Source organism: Onychostruthus taczanowskii, unplaced genomic scaffold (genome assembly GCF_017590055.1).
Source record: "Onychostruthus taczanowskii isolate IOZ18803 unplaced genomic scaffold, ASM1759005v1 scaffold98, whole genome shotgun sequence".
Lineage (NCBI taxonomy): Eukaryota > Metazoa > Chordata > Aves > Passeriformes > Passeridae > Onychostruthus > Onychostruthus taczanowskii.
In genome coordinates this window covers 1556175-1578762 of record NW_024507879.1, presented here as the reverse complement: position 1 = coordinate 1578762, position 22588 = coordinate 1556175, and the positions used below count along the sequence as shown (strand labels likewise).

Below are 22588 nucleotides of genomic sequence, written 5' to 3'. Positions count from 1 at the left end.
TTTGAGAGAAAGAGAAAAGAAGGAAGAAAATAAGCCACACTACCAGCCAGAAAGCACGGTTCACTTCTCCTCTATTCATCTTTTAATAACTGCTGGCTCGTTAAGTCAGACACTGACTCCCAAAGGGACTGTCTCTCTCCTCATTGTTTACCCATGCCATCCGAGTCACAACCCCTCTGGCCAGCAAAATTGAAAACATCACCTTTCAAGCTCCATCCCCCTTTGATCCAGAGCTCATTGTGTCTGTAATACAGTAGATTTATTTTCCATTCTCTCTTTTCTTTCTTTCTCTGACGGACACCACTGGAAAAGGGTCTCAAAGATCTGAATGTTCCTAAACTGGCAGCAGGCTCTGTGAAATACCTGACATGTCAGAATCAGTGTGTAACCTGTTCACTCACCCTTGGTGCATCCCAGCTTCCGGCAGCCTGCTGTGCAAGAGAACACAAGACATGATCTCATTCCCACACAGACAGCAGCTCAATGTACCAAGGGCCCAACCCCCAAAAGTGTTACAGCATTTTGTATTTATCCTGGCCAGGACAGGGGAACCAGCCCAGGCCCAAGTGAACAGATCAGCTCCAACTGCATGCAGCTTGGAAGCTTGAGGTGATGTTGTTTTTCCCTTTTGTCAGACCTGCACCAATAAAAGCTATTCACAAACCTTCCCTCCCTGCTTTGCAAGGGCCAACAAGACTTTAAAATTGTACCACCTCATTCTGTACTTTCTTTTCCTGCAGTTCTGCCTCCAAACCCCATGGAGAATCCTGAAGAGGAGAATCCTGAAGAGTCAGGTATTCATCTGCCTCCCACAGCCTTGCAGTCAAAAGGCCTGCAGAGAAAAGGAGCTCATAGCTACAATGGGAAAAGTCACAAAAAAGTCTTGAGTACATCAGCTAAACATGCTCTTGTTACCTTAGAAAGAGGTACTATATCAATAAGCATTTTATTGTGAGATAAACTCATCTGTCTTTGGTGAAGTATCACAGGCAGTAGCAATGCTGGCTGCTAAATTTGGTATCCAGGTTAACAAGGAGACAGTGGACAAGGCTACTAGAGTCATCAGGAGAAATCCTTCGTTGTTACAGTTTTTAATTCCAAGACCAACCCCTAGAACACATTCCCTCTTCCCTGCAGTAGCAGCAGGTTCATCGCCCATTATATTCCCATAAGTTCATCAAAGCTCAGGAGAGAAAGGGGTCCCCATGTTCATTCTTCCTGCATACGACACTCCTAGTGCAAGATCAGGACACAGAGTAAGGCAGAACACCTGAGGGGACTGACAGGAAAAATCAGAATAGAGATGGAAACAGCACAGACAGAACAGAGCATACTGTAAGGATTTTACCAAGCACTGCTGTTACAATCAGCACCCTACATTTGAAGGACAGCAAATAAACAATTAATGAATAAACTTCCAAACATCTCTGATTTTGATGCCTGAAATTACTCTGGAAATCTGAACACCTGAAATAGTTTTGCAAACACGATTCCCAGATCAAGAGAACAGTGTTGTTGTTGCTTAAAGCTTCAGCAAAGCCCCACAAGGCAGGTTAAAAATTGGTAGTTGGGGTAACTGCACCACAGCAGTCCAGATTGTACCACATGGGACCAATCTGGCAGCCATTCTAACGGGAGTCAATGACAGCCACACCATTAGCTCAGAAGAAAAGAAAACTTTCATAAAGTCAGCCTGGAAACGCCTGAATAAACTTCAGAGCTTCTAAAACAGTTACTATGGAGTCACTATGGAAACAAGCAGTGAGTTAAGCAAAGTGCTAATCTCAGCAAAATACAAAAAAGAATGCTTATAGTCATTTAGCTTCTTTATTGCAATGCTTGGTGCTGAAACACAAGGCTGGCTTACACCCTCAAGTCCCAGACACTCTTTCCTTGCTCACTAGCACTCAGTTTACTGTATGATTAAAGGACAATTTCAGCCAAACAGAAGCAAAGCACAGTATCAGTGTGGGTCTCCCACAAGCCAACATCACACACACTGGGCAGAGAAAGTGAGAGTTGTCCATAGTGGACAGCCAAGGTGGTTCCAAACAGTGCTTTGCACATCCACCCTGGGTAAGTGCAGTGCCAGGGGTAAGTAGGACAACACACGTGGGCAAAACGTGCCTCAGGCTTGAGGAACTACTGCTTCCCTTGCAGTGAGAGCCAAGGAGCAAGGAGGCAACTCCACTCCATCACACAACCCACATCACACAAGCTGTGTGATAGCAGCAAATACAACACATTTGTAAGGGTTAATGCAAGCTTGCACTCTGTGCAAGTGGTGCTGCTGTTCAGCAGGATTCTGGGGAAGCAAAGCTGAACTACTCCTCTGCAGAGCAAAAAATCCACAACACTCACGTGGCCACTGCCACACACATAGAGCTGCTTGGTTTTTCTTGGGGAAGGAAAAAAAGATGTGGCTTTGCAGGGAAAGGACCTAAAACTTTCTCTTCCCACTAGTACTGTACTGAAAGCAGCAGGAGATCATGTGGGCTAGAAACATTTAGGCACTGCTTGCTTTTTAGTAAACAATGGGGAGAAAGAGTACATGAACTACACTGAAAACAGCTGTAAAAACATTTTTCAAACTGCTGCAGATTTCTTTCTGAACAGCAGCATAAAGGACTGATACCAGGAGAAAGAAAAGGGGATTCCAAGCAAACTTTCAGCCTGCAGAGAAACACATTTGATCACTTCAGAAAGTCAGGTATTTGACAATGAAACTCAGCCTGGATCTTACAGGATCTGTCAATGTCAACACTGACACAAGCAGGACCTTGCACTTGTGCACAGCCAACCTCAGATATATGGCCAGTGTGGCATTATTCTCCTCAGGCAGCCAGCAACAGGAACAAGTGCTGAAAGCCATTTCTGTAAATACCCAGCAGTTTCAGCATCTGATTCTTTCCACTCTCCAGTATCCATAGTGGGAGCTCAAAAGCACACCTTAAAGCTGCTCACACGAAAACCAAATCACACAGCATCACAACTAGCCCACAGATTACAGAACTGAAATTCACTCCAAAATTCTTGTGGCCAGAATTCCATCACTCCCGACATATTACCACAATTGCTTTTAACCTCCTTACACATTTTCACAGGACACAATGGTTAGAGGCACAATGGTTAGACACATGACTCCTATCACCATCCTAAGCCAATTTTGTTCCAGGCTGTTCATCACTTGTTTGTGGTCTGTTAAACTCTGCCCTTTGGGAAGGGGTGGAATGAGTAGCTAATTCATTACTAGTGAAATTTCTGACATTTATTGATGATGAGAGGATATCTTGCAGGAAGACACCAAGTTCAAATTTTCACATAGCAGTAGATCATACACTGATGCTGAACACCATGATTGAAAGAGTGTACAGCTAAGTGGTTAAAACAAACTCATGGCCTCTGAGCTTTTAAGAGTCCAGTTCTCTGAGTGCTTCACATTACTGGTCACAGGAGAAGGAAAAGCATCAAGGAGCTGCAGCAGTGTAAACATGAAATGCCAAAGAAGTTATTAAAATAGTATTTTATTTTATGAATAAAAACTAAACAGAATTAGGGCATGGTTCTATTTTCTCTTTTTTCTCGTTTCCTTTGAACTATGCTGATCATCTCTTTTTGAACCAGATCTACCATTCCTGTGCTGATCCTGCCACTCACTCTCCAGCTGTCTCAGCATTTCCTGTGTCAGAAGTCCCTCCCGCAGCAGTCTGTTGGCAAGAGATCCACGTCCATAGCTTTTGAGATCCTCCTGCCTGCCACTGAGCCGAGAGGGCCTCAAGCTCTTCGCTCTTCTCAGCCCTGCAGCCTCCACTGCGATGGACAGAGCCTCTGTGGAGGCTGCACCGTGACGGTCTGGCACCACCCTGGCGTCCCTCTGAGTCCTTGAGAGAGGAAAGTCTTCCGACACAAGCTCAGCTGTGCCAGGAGCAGCTGCAGACTGGGAAGCTCGGATCAGCTTTGTGATGTTGCAGACACCAATTTGTATAATGTCGTCAAGTTTCTTCTGGATATCCCTTACGAGGACAGCGTCGGGGAACATATCCATGAAGCGGTAACTGAAGAGAGGCAAAAGAACACACCATTAAACCTTCTCACTGGGACAAAAATGGGATATGTACTAAGTAAAAAGAATATTCATTATATGTTGCATGGAAATACAAATTTTAGTTTGCATTTCAGCTGCTTCAGTCCTTGTTTCTACCCTTCTCCTTCTGTCAGTCACAAACTGCTGTCTGCAGAACTCGCTCCCTCAACACAGCATTTGTCAAGATCTTCTAAAAGGCCAAAAGAGCCCATCCTGCACCACTTACATATGGGCTTAAAGGCATTGCACTTCTAGGACTGCAAGTCATAAAGAATAGGAAAAAATAAACAGTCTTCAAGCACAAAGACAGTACCTTAACCACAGATAGAGGTCGAAAACATCATGCACAGCTTCAAGGTGCACAAGTTCCTTGATGTTTTTTGGAGCAGCTAAGGGCCACTTGGTGTGCCGGCAGAGCCAGTCGAACGTCAGAGGCTCGTTTCTACTGAACTGCCGTGCAAACTGAAAAACAAAGAGATTCAGTCAAGTCCTCAGTCAGGAAAGAACAAATCCCCAAAGAGTTAAATTCCCCAGAGTCTGTATACATAGAATACTCCATAAAACACCTGCTTTGTTTTACACAACCCAAATGCCACACATTCTTTTACTTAATTACTCAACACAGGAGTCACCTCTCCTTTCCAGGGCCTCATTAACACAATTTGTCCACGGGCCATGCACACAGTTAAGCAACAAAAGCACAGAGCTATCCAGAAAAGCTATCACTGAAGGCATTTGATTGCATCTAGCAAAGCAGATGGACTTTGTGTCTTTTTTAATCCTCCTCCTCCTGTTTGGTTAATTATCTTGTTTCAGGGTTGCCACAGTTTAGAATATTAAATGTATTCCCTGGTTTAGGAAATGCACTACCCACAAACCAAACAGACTAATCTGCACTAGAAATCGACTCTTCTGAAACCCAGACACCTCAGCTCTTCAACTAACAGAAAAACAAGTCAAGTAAGATTTAAATCTAAAATTTTCAAGAGTACTCATGACTTGGAATAAGTGCTTCCTATCTGGCTGATACTAAAATGGGTTTTCTTGGCCAAGGAATGGGGCTTAAATTCACACAAGCTTTCAGAACAGCCTACCTCCCTCTAACACTACACTATGCCCCTCTGCACCTTCACTACTTGGAATCCAAAAGCTCAGCATTTTCCTAAGGAAGCACTTTTTTCAACTCTTTAATTAGTCACTCATTTTTTAAAGATTATTAGCCATTTTTGAAAAGCTGGGTTCTAATATTTGTGACATGAGGGCACCACTTCAGTTTCATTTTTTATACTATTTCATTTTAAAAGTTTAATGCAGTCTTTAAAAAAGGAACAATGGCAATACTGTCTAACAAAGTAACAGTCCCAAGTGACATTATTATCAAACCTGCAAAACTGAAAAATCAGCTGACTACAAATTCCTCAAAATAATCACTTCAGGGGCACAGCAAAAACTAATTCATCTAGGCCTGAAAAGTAAAGTGACATAATTCTGAGAGCAACTTACAGCTCTGTGTTTTCTGAGGTTTAAATTCTGTGTAACTGTAGTATAGCATCAGCAGTCACCCTTAATCCCACATTCTCTTCTGTTGGCAAGCTAACAGCTCGAAGGAGCAGTAACTTGGTTTTCAATAACTGCTTTTAGGAATATGGTAGTGCAAAGCTTAACAGTGCACAAGTGACATGGGAACACAGCTCTCATCCCTCCCAGCTCAGAGCTGACAGACAAGTACAAGCAGTAGGATTTTCAGAGGCAAACAGCAGAGAAGCTATCCCAACTTTAACTTACATCACGAGAACCAGTTTTCAGAGGTTAAAAGCTTTGGTCAATAAAAACAGTGAAGAATTCAACACATGTCCAGCTATTTTATATCTCTTATGCTACCTGTGAGCACCTTAAGAATGCTCTCAAATGATCTGATAGCAAAGCCCACAACAAATACAGCAGCTAGATACAGTCCCAGTGCACCAAAACCCTCTTGGTCCAATATAAACACCACATTTTTTGAGGGGAAAAAATAGCTGACCTTCAACAAAGTGGTACACACAAAAGGCTCTTTTCTGTTCAAGGGTGCAGTGCAGAAGACGTATCGTGATCGCAGATTGAGTGGAATGTGCTGAATCATATCTGCCAGAAATTTAAAGTCATCAATATTGCAGACAAAGTACATCCCATCCACTTGTGAGAGGCTCACAAAAATATCCTGTGAAAATAAAACCAAACGTAAGAATGTTATTACAGGAGAGGGTTGTTCAACTTAGTCTTACCAAACCAAAAAATTATTTAGAGTGTGAAAGACTAGTTATACTGAAAGAACAATTAAAAACCATCAAATTTGACAACAGTAATGAAAACCTGGGCAGGGCAGCTCCCCTGCTCTTTTAGCAGAATTTACATTAAATTCTCCAACACAGGATCAGAGGAGAAGACACAACACACTACACTTCTTCAAACACTTTCAATCAGTCTCCTACATCACAAAGTTCTGGAAGGGTACATTTTAGTTAGAAAGAACACCATCACAGGAACCAGTTACCACTATGTTTAGAAATTTCTCCAGGTTTGTCACTTAGCATGACCCAAAAAGCTTATTTTACAGCACACAATTCAATAATTGAGGTATTTTAGCTAAATGTCAGGATCAGATCTATTTTAGGAAGAAAGAAAACACAAGCTAAATACAGTATTCCAATAGAGGAGTTCAAAGAAAACATGAGACATACTCAAGGTTTGGAGAAACAGAAGATGCAGTGCACCCTGCAGGGGGAATTTTATGGGCCCTCAAAATAATTTCTCTAATGCAAATCTTTGAAAGATTCTTTTTAAAACATCTTTAAAGAAACTATGAGCTTTTTAATTAAATATGTGACTGAATATTTAAGAGACCAAAAACAACACAAGGTTTTTATCTTAATACTACTATGCTAGCCCAAAAATTGCTAATTAAAAAATTTCAAAGAAGTGTTGTTACCCTACCAGGCTAAGTCTTCCAGGAGGTCTCCAGGTATAACCTTTTATTTCAAGATTAGAAATATACAATTTGCTACATAACAGCAGATCAGCAGGAACAATAATGCACATTTAAAACCATGAAAGCTGCCAAGAATTTCTCAGTTTACTAAAAGCTGTGGTAATGTTTTTTCAATACAGTATTGGAATCTTAATTTCTACTTTATAATGTTTTTGTACATCCGAAAGAACTAGTATCTACCTAAAGAGGAGATCAAATCAATCCCACAAAATCAGTTTTCTAAAAGTTACACACTGTTTTACCACAGAATCCACAGAAATAGGAAGAACAATCAGGTAGCTTTCAGGTATGTGGAAATCTGACATGACCAGTTTTCCAGGAATTTTAAAACAATTATCTAAATTTAGATCTCTAATATCTTCAGCCTCAGACCTAAATGCCTACATTTAAAATTCAGAAAAGCTGGAATGAAAAAGCTGCTGCACAGTTTTAAACACACATAAAAACGACTGACACGTTTCAAAGCTTTCAAGTTTAGCACAGAAAATTTAAACATCCTAAACCTATCTGCAGTCACTTGTGTGGTAGAGAGAAGAATCCAATTGACAAAAAAAATAACACAAGGCTGTCTGTCAGGTCTGCCAAGAGCAGGTTTGTACAAAGCAATGACAGTGATACTCCATTTTTAAAGCAAAAGCTAATATTTTGATCATTCTTACAATTAAGTTGGATAGAGTGGCATCAGGAAGATGATAAGCAAACATTTCTATCTGCTCAGGAGTAGGATGTAGGCCAGCTGCCTAAATGGAAAATAAAGAAAAAAACTTTTATTTATTCTCAATATGGTTTTAAAGTTAATGCACCAGAAACAACATATTGGAAGACAAAAGGCAAGAAACCAAAGCACCCTGCAGACTCCAGTTTATTTAGCACACTTAGCAGAAATTTAAGAACTTTTGTGCTTGAGCTTTTAATTCTTAAAAGAGCAGATCCAAGATAAAAGCAGCATAGCTGGGACATATATCCAAAGTCACTCTGGCACAAGACAGCTCATTTTTATGGGTTGCAAACAGAAGAAAAAGTAATATGGGATCAGAATATCATAAGGCAGCCCCAGAGCACATGTGTATCAAGTGGGTGTGAGGGTCTCACCTGGACAGGGGGCACAGCCTCGCTCAGGATCTCCTTCAGCTGCGCGAGGTCGTCGCGGTGCATGGTGGTGACCTCTCCCTGCCTGAAGGAGGAGCCGAAGCGCCCGGCCCTGCCCGCGATCTGCAGGGCCTGCGAGGTGCTGATGGAGTCGATTTCCTTCTCTCCCTTCTCATTGACAGTTGGCTTTACTATGGAGTTAAAAATTATTCTTCTTATGCACCTGAAATATTCAACCAAAAACAAAGAGGAATCCTTTTTGCAAAGTACTTCCAATATGAAGAATTAAAGTTGTGCTTTGATATAAGCCTTTTTCTCCTCTATAAATTAGGGTATCACAGATACTGCTTATGGACACAGCATATTCTAAAGGACAGGAGAAGGCTACTGGCTAGTGGCAGGAGAATAACCATCCCTGCTCACACCAATCTTGTCCTAATCACCTCCCAATCCATTCACCAGCACCTGCCTCGGTGGCTTGTAGTGATGTGACTGCACGTCCTTCACCAATGAAATACATCTGGCACTGAGCTGGACTTGCTCTGTGTTTCAGAAATGCAAGAGAACAGTAACTCTGACAAGCCAGCCCATGTGACCCCAGTTCATCCAGCAGGCCCTGTCATCCACAGTTCTTATGCACCTGAAATATTCAACCAAAAACAAAGAGGAATCCTTTTTGCAAAGTACTTCCAATATGAAGAATTAAAGTTGTGCTTTGATATAAGCCTTTTTCTCCTCTATAAATTAGGGTATCACAGATACTGCTTATGGACACAGCATATTCTAAAGGACAGGAGAAGGCTACTGGCTAGTGGCAGGAGAATAACCATCCCTGCTCACACCAATCTTGTCCTAATCACCTCCCAATCCATTCACCAGCACCTGCCTCGGTGGCTTGTAGTGATGTGACTGCACGTCCTTCACCAATGAAATACATCTGGCACTGAGCTGGACTTGCTCTGTGTTTCAGAAATGCAAGAGAACAGTAACTCTGACAAGCCAGCCCATGTGACCCCAGTTCATGCAGCAGGCCCTGTCATCCACAGCCAACTATCACACTGAGTCAGGCCCAGGGAGCCATTTGGTTCTTGGAACCAGTTTTAAAAATATAGCTTAGTTCAATTAACCAAATTGATCACTACTTCAAAACTGAAATGTATGTACTGTGTTATCTAGACACAGGAGATATTTAGATGAGTTAATCAGACTGAGGAGACAAAAAGCAAGGAAATTAATGTGGCCATCACACGCAAAGGAAAATAAAAGCACCATAACCTGCTGCAAGTACTTACAAATTGAGTCCCATTCCAATTGCATCTGTAGCAACTAAAATTTTGCATGGATCGTCAGGATCATTGAATTTCTTTGCCTGTTCAAGCTTTGTTCCTAAAACAGAATGACAGAACGCTTCACATAGCAAACTTCATACAAAATAAAGACAACACATCACTAAGTCCAATGTCATTATAATAGGCTGAGAGGGGAAAAAAAAAAAAAAAAAAGGTATCTGATTGGTATTTGGTCACAGATGGGGGGAGGAGGCCGGAGGGATTTGAATCATTCCCAGAGCTGTGGATAGACCTCATTTAATTATGTCTATCTGAAGATCAAAATTAAGTACACACTAAAGGTCTAATCCCAAGATTAAAACACCAGTCAATGAAAGCTGATTACTTTCTCTAGCTATATAGAGAAGCAAAACTAGGAAACTAGCACTGCTTTATTTTAAAATAAAGAAAGCAGTACAAGGGGTTTTTCCTGAGAAAAGCACAAGAACGCTCCCTCAATAAAAGCACGATGCTGTACCTGGTGGCAGACTGCCGTATATGACGGCACATTCCAATCCTCTGGCTTCAATCTGCCGGCTGACAGAGTAAATGTCATTCTTACTGAAACACACAATGCAGTCCCCAGCACGCAGGTTATCCAAGGACTCCAAGGCATAATCCAGCACAGTCAGAGGAGTCAGTCTCTCATAGTTTCGGACCTACAATTCCAGTTGTCAAAAAGGGTACCTTTTTAAACTCAAATTCCATCATATCTAGAGACTAACCAGCAATGCATCGTGTAAAGTCAGCAAACTCAAGAGCACCGTGCCCCCCTGGAAGAGCAGAGCTGTTACAGGCCATAAACAGCTGTACCAGCTGCAGCATCCCCCAAAGGGAACTCATCAAACCACTTATCTTCTTTCAGAAAAACAGCACCACTATTTAAAAAGGGAAGGAAAGAACTTTGCAACATCTTTGCTTTACAGAAATTGAGAAACATTTTAACAAGACTTCTGGCAGGACAACTTTGAGCAGTGATACCCCCAAAAGGACCCTACATTTTTTCCTGTTTTACAGCAAAGAGAACCTGAAGTTCTGTTCATAGCTTCTCAGAATTACTTACTTCAACTTCCTCCCCCGTGGTGTACATGAGCTCTGTCACCAAGTCTATAGCAGCAGGTTCTCCACAAACATGGATTTCTTCTGCACAGAGCCCTGAACAAAGTCCAGTGAAATAAAAAGCAAAATGTTACTTGCTTATATACAACAGCAGCTTTAGCTGGCTCTTAAGGTATCAAAAAAATCATATTTTGGTTGCTAAACACAATGAAGACTGTATTTCACCTCCTTCAATGACCCAAACCTGCACCTAAAGCCTCTCCCACAATACACTATTTCCCTAGAGCTGCTCTTGATCTCTTACCAGCAGGTGACATTGACAATTCATTCTTGTGATAATCAGAGCAGCCAATACCTCACTGCACCCTCTGCCAAAACAAGAGGTACCCTCAGCCACTGAACAAATGGAGCAAAGCTTTGAATATGTTTTAATTAACTACTCATGTTTTACTAACTCCCAAACCATAGCAGAACTGAGGAGTTTTGTTTTCTGCATGAATTCACCTCTAATTCAGTCAGAACACAAAAGGGAAAAACAGGAAGTAAAGGAAGTGTGACAAATCTGCTGAACTTAGAATCAAAAGCAACGAAAGGAAGGGTCAAGAGGGAATCAGATTCAAACTTCTGTTCCAAATATGAGGAAAACTGTTTCAAAAATACCTCTAGAAAAATTTTAAAATTATCAGAATAAGCATTCTTGTAAGAACATAACAGATTGATGCAGCTCTATAAATGAGCCATTTAAAATTAACACTATAAAATATTTTAAATTACCATTATTTAGCACAATCTCTACAAAGGTAGTCTCTTGAAAACAGGTGTTGTTTTAAATGAACAGAAAAGCATACTTCTTGGAAATAGTCAATGTAGTAAAGACTCCCTATTATCCAAGGAAGGACAAATAAAAGAGGCATCTGAACAAAATTTTAAAAACCCATTTGTTAAGCAAAACACAACAGGTAGCTTCCTGTCATGCAGACAAATCCTTTGAGGCAGAGTATCTCTCTAACTTGTTGTGAGAAGACATGAAAAACAAATACTTCTATTTTGCATCACCAATGACTCTACCGACTGCTAAGCTTGAATTTCGTGTGCCATTAAGCTAATTCATTGCCAACACAACCAAGCTTACCCAGAAGGGCTCTTGTCCAAGCCCAGCCTCTGGCAGGATCTCTGATCATCTGAATTTCATCAATCACAGCAACTTCATCTTAAAACAAAAAAAGAAAAATATGATGCACCAAGGAAGAGCATCTAGAACAGTAGTACAAGACATGAAGGAACTGAAGGAATTCACAAGGTTCCTAAAAAAGGTTGCTCAAACAAAGCTAATCCTCTACCACCAAAAAGCTACTCTCAGATGATCCAGGTTTCTTGAACTGCTCTATCATAGTTCAGGAATTGTTGAAGTAAGAGTGAAAAAGAAGAGCTCAGCTACTTTTGAGCCCAAGGAATAACACACACAGGTAAGGATACCACAGATAGGGCTCAGCTACTTTTGAGCCCAAGGAATAACACACACACACGTAAGGATACCACAGATAGGACAGAAACAAGTCTGTGTACTTACAAGGTGTATTAGTGCTGCACATTTCAATGGTACAAGCAACATGAGGAGCCTGTCTGGAGTCTTCATTGGCAAACACACGCTCTTCTCCTGTCACCAGGTCACAGGGCACATTCTAAAGGCATTCAGAAATCTCAGGGTAAGTTTACTGAACATGAAAGAATCTCCTTTCCAAAGACAAAGACAGTTTCTTACAGTAGTTTCTAGAACAGTGTAAAAGAAGCTATCCAGAAAATAACTACTCAGCCTTGAGAGACTCGTGCCTTGTATTTAAGTCCTATCAGAGTGGAGATTTAAGGAAGTGGTACCTGCAATTAGATACTTTTCCCTACTCCTGCAGGAGGTTACATCTTCCCCTGAGCATTTCAGAGCTGTCACATCTGCCACCAAAGAACTGTTAGAAGAGTACAAGGGGCTCATAAAGCAAGGCCCAGCAGTGAAGGAGCCTTGCAAGGCCCAGCCTGCTCCAGCTCCTTTGGCAATTGCCCTGCTGCCTTATACTCACACAGCAAGAGCTCTTGAGGACCAGCTGTGAGAGACAGCTGAGGCCACCACCCTGCCAGCCCTAGCCTCCTTGGTGCTGGTGGCTGCTCCATCCATACCTACAGCCACCTGCAGAGCCCTGCTGGGAGCCCTGTTCAAGCCCCAGTGGCCTAAATATGATCCAGGAGCCAGCCACTGAAAAGTTCTCACACACACTAACACATGGGAGAAAAGTTCAGTCATCCCTAGCAAGGAACATCACTGCATGGTACCCACAGTCAGCCTGTGAATACATGTGCTACATTACAGCTATCTCCTAGGACTAAACAATCTTTCTGATGTGTTGCTTGGACAGACTGATACTAGGAATTACAAATTCTACATCAAAAAAAGAGAAATCACAACATCACTACTGTACACACACACTGTGCTGCGTTAACATGTGATATGTGGTTGTAGTGCTTCAGAACTGGTCTGGTTCTCTGCAGCTGGAAACACACTGGTGAGGAGCCTCCAAAAATATCCCAAAAGCAATATAAAACACTAATGAGAATTTCCTCTAGGGACCTGATATACAGAACTGCTCTTCAACACATCTCAATCTGCAGAATTTTTCAAGGATGGTGAAGTGAAATATATTTATACACTGAAGCAGAAGTTTGAGGGGAGGTAAGCAAGGGTAATTTTTTGTGTACAAGCTATAGTAAAGGTCATGGGAAAAAGAAGGCATGGTCCCTATGCTTAAAAACCTAACAGTAGAACCTGGCTAATCCAGGGAGCAACAAATCCCAGAAGAACAGAGGCAGGTTACAGGGATGATTGCACAGCACAGGCTCTGGGAACAGCACTCTTCCACTTGGGGAAATGATGTTCCATTCTGCAGCTAAAGCAGAAATGCACAACTGATTTCACATGAGCTAGCACCACTGCAAAGCAAAGGCACAGGGCTCCAGGGACCACCTGGGGCCACTACAGGGCTTTACAGACATGCATTCATGAGACTGTTCCAGTACTAAGGATGTTGGTAAGTAATATGACATACTGACAGCATCATTACTCTTTTGGAAGATCTCATGAGCCAGAAGTTTTAGTGGACCACAGTATATTCCAGATTTGGCTGACAAAAATCTCTGGATAGCATGGTAAGTTTTTCCACTGTTTGTAGGACCAGCATGGAATATTATCTTTCTCTGAATAGCCCTGGCATCTGGATACCTAAAGAAAAGAGAAAAAAAAAAGCAGAGCTGTTGAACATTTACCTGGATACTGATTCAGGAGAAACTGGAAATTAGCTTAAGCATTTATTCATTAATAATTTTAATGTGTGTTGAAAGCAGAAATATCAAGTTCTTAGAGACAGTATAAAGAGGTTACTGTGTCTTACACATTGATCTTCTAAGTCACACAATGCTTTCAAAGATTCAGAGTGAAATTCACATATTACATTCAAAATAATTCTCATTATTCCTGCAATTCTCTCTCCTTGAGCGTATCAATATTTTAATGTTTTGATGTGCTACCTCCCAAACACATTATCAGAAAACATCTTCCTGCAAAAGCCACACCAACTCAGTGACTTCCACAGCTGATATAATCTTATTTTCTTTTTAATTCAGGAGATGTATCTTGTAAAAAATACAAGAGTTCCTGACACAAATTATTGTAAAAACAGAGAAAAGCACTGAAAATGTAGCATAATTACACTGAAGCCCACAGACTATGGCATTCTGTGGCACTAAGCAAAGCAACCAGTGCAGCCACTTGAGCACACTGACCAGTTGGGAGGCAGCCTCAGGTCGCTGATCTTACGCAGATCATCCATGCAGTCCAGCATTGGGAAGATCTGCTTTGCGTGCCTCAGGAAAAATGGAAACAGATCATCCACGTGACCTAGAAGAAGAATTCCTTTTCAGAAAGTTTTCTTGTCTGAGTGTCTACCTTCATTATAAACTTAGAAAAAATATTTTCTACTACTTCCACCCCGCACTCATGTAATCCTTTCAACTTCTGGCTCTCTACAAAGTTCAATAATTACCCCAGTGGCAGAAAGGGAAACTAACACAAGTACATGGACTCATTCAGCAATGGAATACAAACACAATAATATGAAAAAGTGCATCTCATTTCAGTATATTCACTCTGCTCAGCCTACTCACCTACAGAACTTCTAAGTACAAATGAAAAAACTGTGGAAAAGCTGGATGAGAAACAGCTTTTCTGTCCTAAGATTTCAATCCCTTCTTTCTAAATCTGTATGTTGCGAGAGGAGGAAGAGGAGGAGAGGAGAGGGAGAAGGAGAGGAGAAGGAGAGGAGAAGGAGGAGAGGAGAAGGAGGAGAGGAGAAGGAGGAGAGGAGAAGGAGAGGAGAAGGATCTTTTAAAGTGTTTTTATGAATAAACAGAAAAACAGATTTGCAGCTTCTCCAAGCTACTGGGACTTAGAATGCTGGTTCCAAATTCTAAAATCAACTCAGAAGAGAAGTCCAGGTTTTTGCACAGTAGACATGTGGGCCTTAAAGGTCTCATTTCAGGTCACACTCCTACTGTCCAGCTCTCTTAGAATTTCAAAGAAATGTCTGGATCTAAAAAACTGTTATTATCAAACATACACACACAAAAAGAAAAAGCAGTAGTTTGAGGTTTATTGGAGTGTTTTTGTTTAGTTGGGGGTGATGTTTGATTTTGGGGGAGGTTGAATTGAGAATTATTATTCAATTAATAAAAATTATTGTGGAAAATTTTTTAAAAGTGTAGTATATTTAATTACCATCTTTGGACAAGCAAAACTCAAATTAAAAAATCTCAGTATTTCTGTACATGAGTTATAAGGCATAATGCTCACCTATAACCAGATAAGGAGTGGAAAAGAGAAAACCCTGTGAAATATTTTATGCACAAGGAATATAATGAAACAATTTCCTAAGATGGCCAACATTTAAAATCTCCACATTTACATTTTAAGACAAAACCAACAGTCCCGGGAACCTTTAAAATCCCATCATTAAACACACACTGTGCAGCTCAAACCCTGCAGAAAGCTGACTCTGCTGCTCCCAGCTGGCATCACCTCTCAGTTCAGTGCTGTGGATCACAACACAGGATGCTCTAAGCAGGCAAAGACAGCTCTGTGAGTGCCACAGGGACACAGCGCTGTCACCAAGCTGGGACAGAGCTCTCCAAGTGCCCCCTAGTGACCACTGGATTTTAAAGAGGAATAAACAACAGCACTGGTTTCATTTCAGCCCTGAACAGATGCTGCACAACCACAGCCTGCTTCTTGCTAACACCTCCACATCTTTCATGTCCACTTCAGAAGATTTAAGAGCAGAACATTCCCTAGGATGGGCACAAATGTTTCTGACAGGGAAGCAGGGATTTTTAATCTCTCTGACAGCAGTGAATTAATTCTCAATCATACTGAATAATAATTCTCAGTAGGGCATCCACATGCACATAGGTAAGTATACAGGGGAAAACCAAGTAAAAATGCACATTTTATTTTACAAGCATTCCAGATACTTGCCTGCACCACAGCATATATCATTGAGAATAATATGCAAATCAGCACTCACAGAACTGGATTCCATGATATACTTCCTAAAGCTTATGAATGCCTGGTGAAAGAGGCGAGCTGGGGAGAAAAAAAGAACAAAATTAATGTGGCCAGAGTCAGAAAATTCCATTTGTAAACACCCATTAAAACACTGAAGCAGTTCATTAAAAACCTGTAACTTAATATAAGTTATTAAAAACATAAAGGTTATTTGAACTAAGTGGCAGAGACAATGTAAAGGAGCAGTGTTGTGATAAAAAGATCACATCTAATACCATATTTGAAGTAAGACAGATTTCACATTAAAGTAATATAAACTTAAAACATTTTCTTACCATCTAGTCCATTTTCAGCTCCTAGTCTTTGAATTTCTTTTCTTTTGTAGAACTTATTTAAGTTTTTTAGGACTTCACCTGTAGAAAAAGAATAATTTTTTTTTTTAGGTTCCTCAAAATTTAAGCACATTCTCCTGGCCCAAAGATCCTGGTTTATAGTCTCCTTACTCTGGAGAGAGGGAATCTTCCCATGCTGAACAGACACAAATGAACCCCCCCAAGAACAAATGAAATAATGAGTGAGACTGGGGCTATTGTGGAGGACAACCTTCAACTGCAGCAGGGTTAAGAACTGCCACGAGGATGGTGCCAGCCATCCCCCTGGTACTTGATAAGAAACCATAAAGATGGGAAAGTGCAGCTAACAAGTCATGGAACAAACTAATTAATGTTTTGGGGTGGGTTTTTGTTTATCAGCACCTATCAGGAGGTTTTAATATGAAAAGCAAAGCTACTTGAGCTACTTGGTGACAGTTTTTAATCAACACCCTGAGCCTTCCCAGACAGACTCTTCAGAAAGATCAGGTAATCCAGACACAGTATTCTTTCTTTTCTCAGGTTAAATGAATGGAAGGAAGAAAAAAAGAAAAACCCCAGAGTTTCTTCATATGTGGCACAAATTACTCAACTTTCTTTGAATAAAATCATATGAAATTTTTAATAAATTCTTTTCCTCCCCTAAAGGCAATTTTGCAACAAAATTGTATTTACTCAAGTACACGCTAATTTTAATCCATTAAACGTTAATTAAATGACAGTGGAAAAAAAAAGTGGCCCCTTTCCACCTACAGCAGATCAGAAATTCACAAAAAATCTAGCAAATTTCATGAACACCTGGTATTCATGAGCTTATGTTATCCTTAAAACTCAAGTCAGTGAACCCTGCATTACAAAATGCTAGGAGTGACAAATGTAGCACACCCGGTGCCAGCACAAGTCACGGGACACAACACTGTCAAGCTCTGCTCTCTGCCACTCACTCTGTAACTGTCTGACACGACATGGGAAAGCTTCCCAGGAAATCAGCCTTCAATTACTGGAAGACTGACTCTCTAAAAAGCTGTAACAGAGACAGTCCACTTAGCACAAAGAAAATCACCAGCTGACAAGAATACTGCAAATTTAAATGCACATCCCATAGCACTACAGGAGGGTTTTAATGGATTAACTCATGTTCTGACATGTTCCCAAAGGCAACAAAGAAGCAAGGGCACCATCAGGATTACATTTCCTAGGAAGGCATCCACACTCACCTTTAAGGGCCCTGAAATCAAAGACGGACTGGAAAACAGCGCAGTATAAGCAAGCACAGGGCTCAGTGCTCTTCAGAGCTTCCCACAGAAGCTCTAGCAACTAGCACATCATCAGCCACGCAGCTAAACTCACAGCCCATTGGCCTTCCTACAAGATTAAAAGGTCAATGCCAAAACACGTTTCCATCCAAGGCCCGTGACATTGGGACCGTGCTGCCCAAGGTCAGGATCCTTCCTGAGCACAAACACTTCTCTAAACAATAAGGTAAATCCAAACAAAACAAAGCTGGCACTGCAGCCCGTGTGTGCTTATCCAAATGCACAAACACGCTCAGAGCATCGGTGTCCTGTCTCAATCACCACCCTTTTTACCATTCACTCCTGCTTTGAAATTTCCCTTTGTTTACCACTGCCTCATTCTAGAGCTGTGTTTTAGCCCTTACTCCTCAATTACTTTGACTTTTCAGAGCATTTCTAAGGTTCTGTGTGCAGCCCAACTGCAGCGAAGGTCAGAAATCATTCAGTTAGTCTCCAATGTATCAGATTCATTTAGATGTTTCAACCCTGCTTGCAGGAGGACTTCAGAGTCATTTCCCTGGATCCCTGATGCCAACAATCCACTGCAGTCAGGCTGTATGTTACCACTGGGGCAGCTGAAGTGCTTTATTTTGCAATTCCTCCCCAGCTATTAGACTCCCATTGTCCAGTCCAAGCAACGTGTGGACTTTCCTCACTAAGAGGAAATAAATTTTTCCATCTACCAAGCCCTGACATTCAATGACAACTGATACAGAAGATACACACACCGAAACTGAAAGCATCCATCAGCACTCACAGGGTACACTTCCTATGAAGTTCTGGGAAACAGAAGCAGTGAATTAATTCCAGGTCTGTCATGAAGTTTTTACAAAACTGGCTTTATAAAGTAAGCTTCTAAAAAGACCTTTGCTCTTCATAACGGTGTTTGACTAGTGTGAAAATAATCACTCTCACTTGAGCAAGTAACAAGCCAACAAGATGATTCACACTGCAAGAACGCTCACTAACAAAGTTTCTTCACAAGCTGCAGTGAGAAAACTCATAAATACAAATCTTTATTGATTCTAGTCAGTACTTAGCAGCAGAATCTGACAAACTATCTTCATTTAAAATATAAAAAAACCCAGATGCATAACGCTGTGTGTGGTCAGAACCTGAAGGGGAAGCACGGGAAGACTATTTCATTTTTTAAAATGGCTACAAGAAGGTCTTGTCCAGCCTTCTCTAACTGGGTTTCAAAATACCAATACTTTTAAAATACATTATTGGTTTTTCAAACCATTGTTGACAGCAGCAAAGAGAGCCAGATGAGCACCCCACAGGTCACCTGGCTGCTATTCCTTGCCAGTCTCACAGGGGAAGAACATCAGCCTGTCTGAAGTAGTTCATTTTCACCTGTGCAAGCACACACCATTTTAGCCAATCTGTTCTCTCTCAACAACTTAGCAAAGACCAAACAGAATCTGTACTTATTTTCCCAGAGCATTTTAGTTGTAGTTTTGAAGAAATCCAACCTAACTGCTCCTCTAATAAACGAGACAACAGGTGATGTACAAGTAAGAAGCCATCATTCATCTTTATTGGCACCTGAGGAATGCACTATTCATGTAAAAGACAAGTTTGACAATGCAGATTTTTGCATTACAGCTGTTCAGGATTCTTCATCCTGACTGGGATTTTTTAGCTTTCAAGGCCAGATATTCTTCTCTCCACAGTTCTGAACTATTAAGATAATTTGCCCATGCTCCTATACTATGGAGTTAAGATAAATAATATTTCATCACAACACTTAGTTATGAGAAGATATGAAAGATTTCCATTTGCACCCTTAATGCTTTCAGATCAGCAAACATCAAAAGAACGAAGATCTTGTCTCTTATTTACCAAATCTTAAAAGATCATGGAGTCATAAGATCACAGAAGTGTCTGGGTTGGAAAGGACCTTAAAGATGATCTCACTCCAGTCCCCAGCCACGGGCAGGGACACTTCCACTATCCCAGGCTGCTCCAAATCCAATTCAACCTGGCCTTGGACACTTCCAGGGATGGGGCAGCCACAACCCACTTTTCTGGGCACCCTATGCCAGGGCCTCACCTCCCTCACAGGGAAGAATTTTTTCCTAACACCCAATCTAAACCTACCCTCTGTCTATTTGAAGCCACTCCCCCTTGTCCTGTCACTTCACCCACTTTTGATCTAGGCACACTCACACACAGGCAATCTCTTCGGTCTGTACCATCAATATCTGAGGAAGCTATGTCTTTAAAGTCCAGATGCAGCTATGGCTCTGGAATGCACAGTTTGCCTGGGGCACGCCCCAAACCAAGCACCAAACCCGAGAATGGAGGGAGCGGCCAGCAGTTTCCTCCACTCAGGGCAAGCCTACTGGCCCTGGGCAATCACAGAATACCCTGAGCTGGAAGGCACCCCCACGGATCACCCTGCACAGCACAGCTCCAGGAATCCCACCACATGCAGGTGTCATCTCAGCCAACAGCCTTTATCCCACTTGACCTTCACGGGCACAATCAGCTACAGGTCAGACAAGCTGCAGGGAAGGACCCTCTGCTCTTAAGGGAGAGGGTGTTTCTGAGCCCAGGAAAGGACCCGAGAGCAGCAGGGGCCAGTTCCCTCAGCCGGGTCACAGAATCAACTAAGGCGGGAAGATCACTTCGATCACCGAGTCCAACCTACGAGCAAACACCACCTTGTGTGCCACAGGCAGTCTGTCCTTAAACACCTCCAGAGCCGGTCACTCCACCACCTCGCCGGGCAGCCCCTTCCAATGTTTATTCACTTTTCCTGTGAAGAAACTCCCCGCAATGTCCAACCTAAACCTCCCCCGGCACAACTTGAGGCCGTTTCCTCTAGTCCCGCCGCTGGTCCCTAGGAGCAGAACCCGAGCCCCTGGCTGCAGCCTCCTGGCAGGGAGCAGTAGAAGGCGAGGAACTGCTTGAGCCTCCTCTCCTGGCCGAGCCCCAGCAGCTCCCGCAGCCCGTCAGATCTCTGCTCAGCCCTTCCCAGCCCCAGCTCGAGCTCCAACCTCCCAACGTCCTTCCTGAGCTGAGCGGCCCAGAGCGCTCCAGGCGCGGCCTCAGCAGCCCGCAGCGCTGGCGGGCAGAGGGCGGGCGAGGCCTCACGGTCGGTGCCGCAGGACCCCCGCCCCGTCCCCTCACGGTGCCGCCCGCACTCACCTTTGTCGAGGGGCCGCGTGAGCTCGGCGCCCACGTCCTCTTCGGCCGCGCCGCCGAGGCCGGGCTTCAGCGGCACGGGCACGAAGAGCGAGGTGTCGGGGGCGCGGGAGGCGCCGCCGTCCCCGGAGGAGGCCGACGATGAGGACGACGCCGAGGAGGCGGCGGGGCGCGCGCGGGGAGCGGAGCCGCCGCCATGCCGGAGCGCGAGCGCCGCGCGCGCCGGGAGCCGCCGCAGCAGCGGCCACGCGCAGCGACTCATCCGCGGACAAGGGCGGCGGCGCGCGGCCGACGCGTCATNCCCCCCCCCACCCCCGGCGGGAGCCCTGAGGGAGCGCAGCGCCCCTCACACACAGACCAGGCGGGTTTAGTGAGAATACAGCCGGTTTAATAATTCAAATAGCAGCTCGGGATGCCTTCCCCCCGCTCGTTATACATGGTTGCACAATCTGAGGCTGGTTAAGTACAATCAAGTTTTTCAAAATCATCGTTCCCAGGTTTACGACATGCAAGTGACCATGAAAATATTTGGTTGTTTTGGTTTTTTTTTTAACTTTATTATTTTAAGTTTCTGAACAGGCACTTACATGAGGGAGTTGGATTTGCTCTCAGCCGAAGATATCCGCGTTAGGAGTATCCTAGCACAAAGTACACAGTCTCTGCTTTATCAAAGTGCCGCAGTAATAAAACAGTTCTTACAGAAATGTAATTTGATTATTTACTTACTCATAAAGTAAGGTTACCAATGACACTTGCACCGGAGCTGAGAAGCCTTGGTTTAAAGGCCAAGAGAACCACAAGTGCAAGTTGCCTTCCTCACAGCAGGCTTCCGCTTGTGCCCAAGGCACAGTCTGGCAGCAGAGCCGCGCCCCGTGCGCACAATGAACACTTCACTCCTTTAAGCTACTTCTTCAAACACTAAATGCCTACGAGATGATGAGAAAGACAAACAATCTGCTGGGCCAGACAAGCTTCTGAGTTTTAAGGTTTGCCTGGCTTTGAGTATCTTTGCAGAGGACCACAAGAAGCTCGTTTGCTCTAGGAGGCCAGAAGGGTGTCCTTTGGGGACAGTTTGCCTCTCCTGTCGGGACAGGTACAGACACTGACTGTGAAGACAGTGGAATCATGAAGCCAGGAGGAAACACAGTTTCACATATTTGCAAAATAATCGATGTTACCAGCATTTACTTCATCAAAAAGGTAACTATGTTCAAATACTTCACCCGCTCACTACCTGAGGGTGAACACATGACACCCCTACAGTCACTAATTACTGGGTAACAAGCCCCCAAAAGTTAGGAGCAACTCGTGTGAAAGAGAAGTTTGACAGAGAACTGGGGGAGAGAGGGCAAAGACACTTCCCCATATTGTTACTGACAGATGCAAAGCCTCTGAGAACCACTGGTCTGAGGGCTCCAACCATAGCGCACATACATGCAGCTTCAGTTAAACCCTGTCTAGCATAGTAATTAGGAGATTTTAGGACAAATGCACCATAAACCTTGATTTTTAGTGTGATTTAGTCATTGTGTCTTAATGCAGTTTCAAAACAAAACAAAGCAAATAAGCAACATTGGAA

General features: G+C 42.8%; 1 protein-coding gene across 1 annotated transcript; it reads right to left on the bottom strand.

The window, feature by feature from the left end:
- Positions 1 to 3246: 3246 nt before the first annotated feature.
- Positions 3247 to 21294, bottom strand: SUPV3L1 (Suv3 like RNA helicase). Its single transcript, XM_041427227.1, has 15 exons — positions 21013 to 21294; positions 16526 to 16603; positions 16161 to 16268; positions 14414 to 14528; positions 13685 to 13853; positions 12159 to 12270; positions 11721 to 11798; positions 10593 to 10684; positions 10008 to 10188; positions 9494 to 9587; positions 8205 to 8424; positions 7772 to 7852; positions 6108 to 6284; positions 4398 to 4546; positions 3247 to 4055 (listed from the first exon to the last, which is right to left on the bottom strand). Exons 1-15 carry the CDS (start codon positions 21269 to 21271, stop codon positions 3566 to 3568), a joined length of 2403 nt encoding a protein of 800 aa, XP_041283161.1. The 5' UTR covers positions 21272 to 21294; the 3' UTR covers positions 3247 to 3565.
- Between the last annotated feature and the right edge of the window lie 1294 nt (positions 21295 to 22588).

Coding starts and splice junctions, on each gene's coding strand:
- SUPV3L1 (XM_041427227.1), bottom strand. CDS start 21,271: ATGAGTCGCTGCGCGTGGCCGCTGCTGCGGCGGCTCCCGGCGCGCGCG. Junction 16,604..21,012: donor CACGCGGCCCCTCGACAAAG/GTGAGTGCGGGC, acceptor CTTTTTCTACAG/GTGAAGTCCTAAAAAACTTA. Junction 8,425..9,493: donor ATTGGAATGGGACTCAATTT/GTAAGTACTTGC, acceptor TGAATATTTCAG/GTGCATAAGAAGAATAATTT.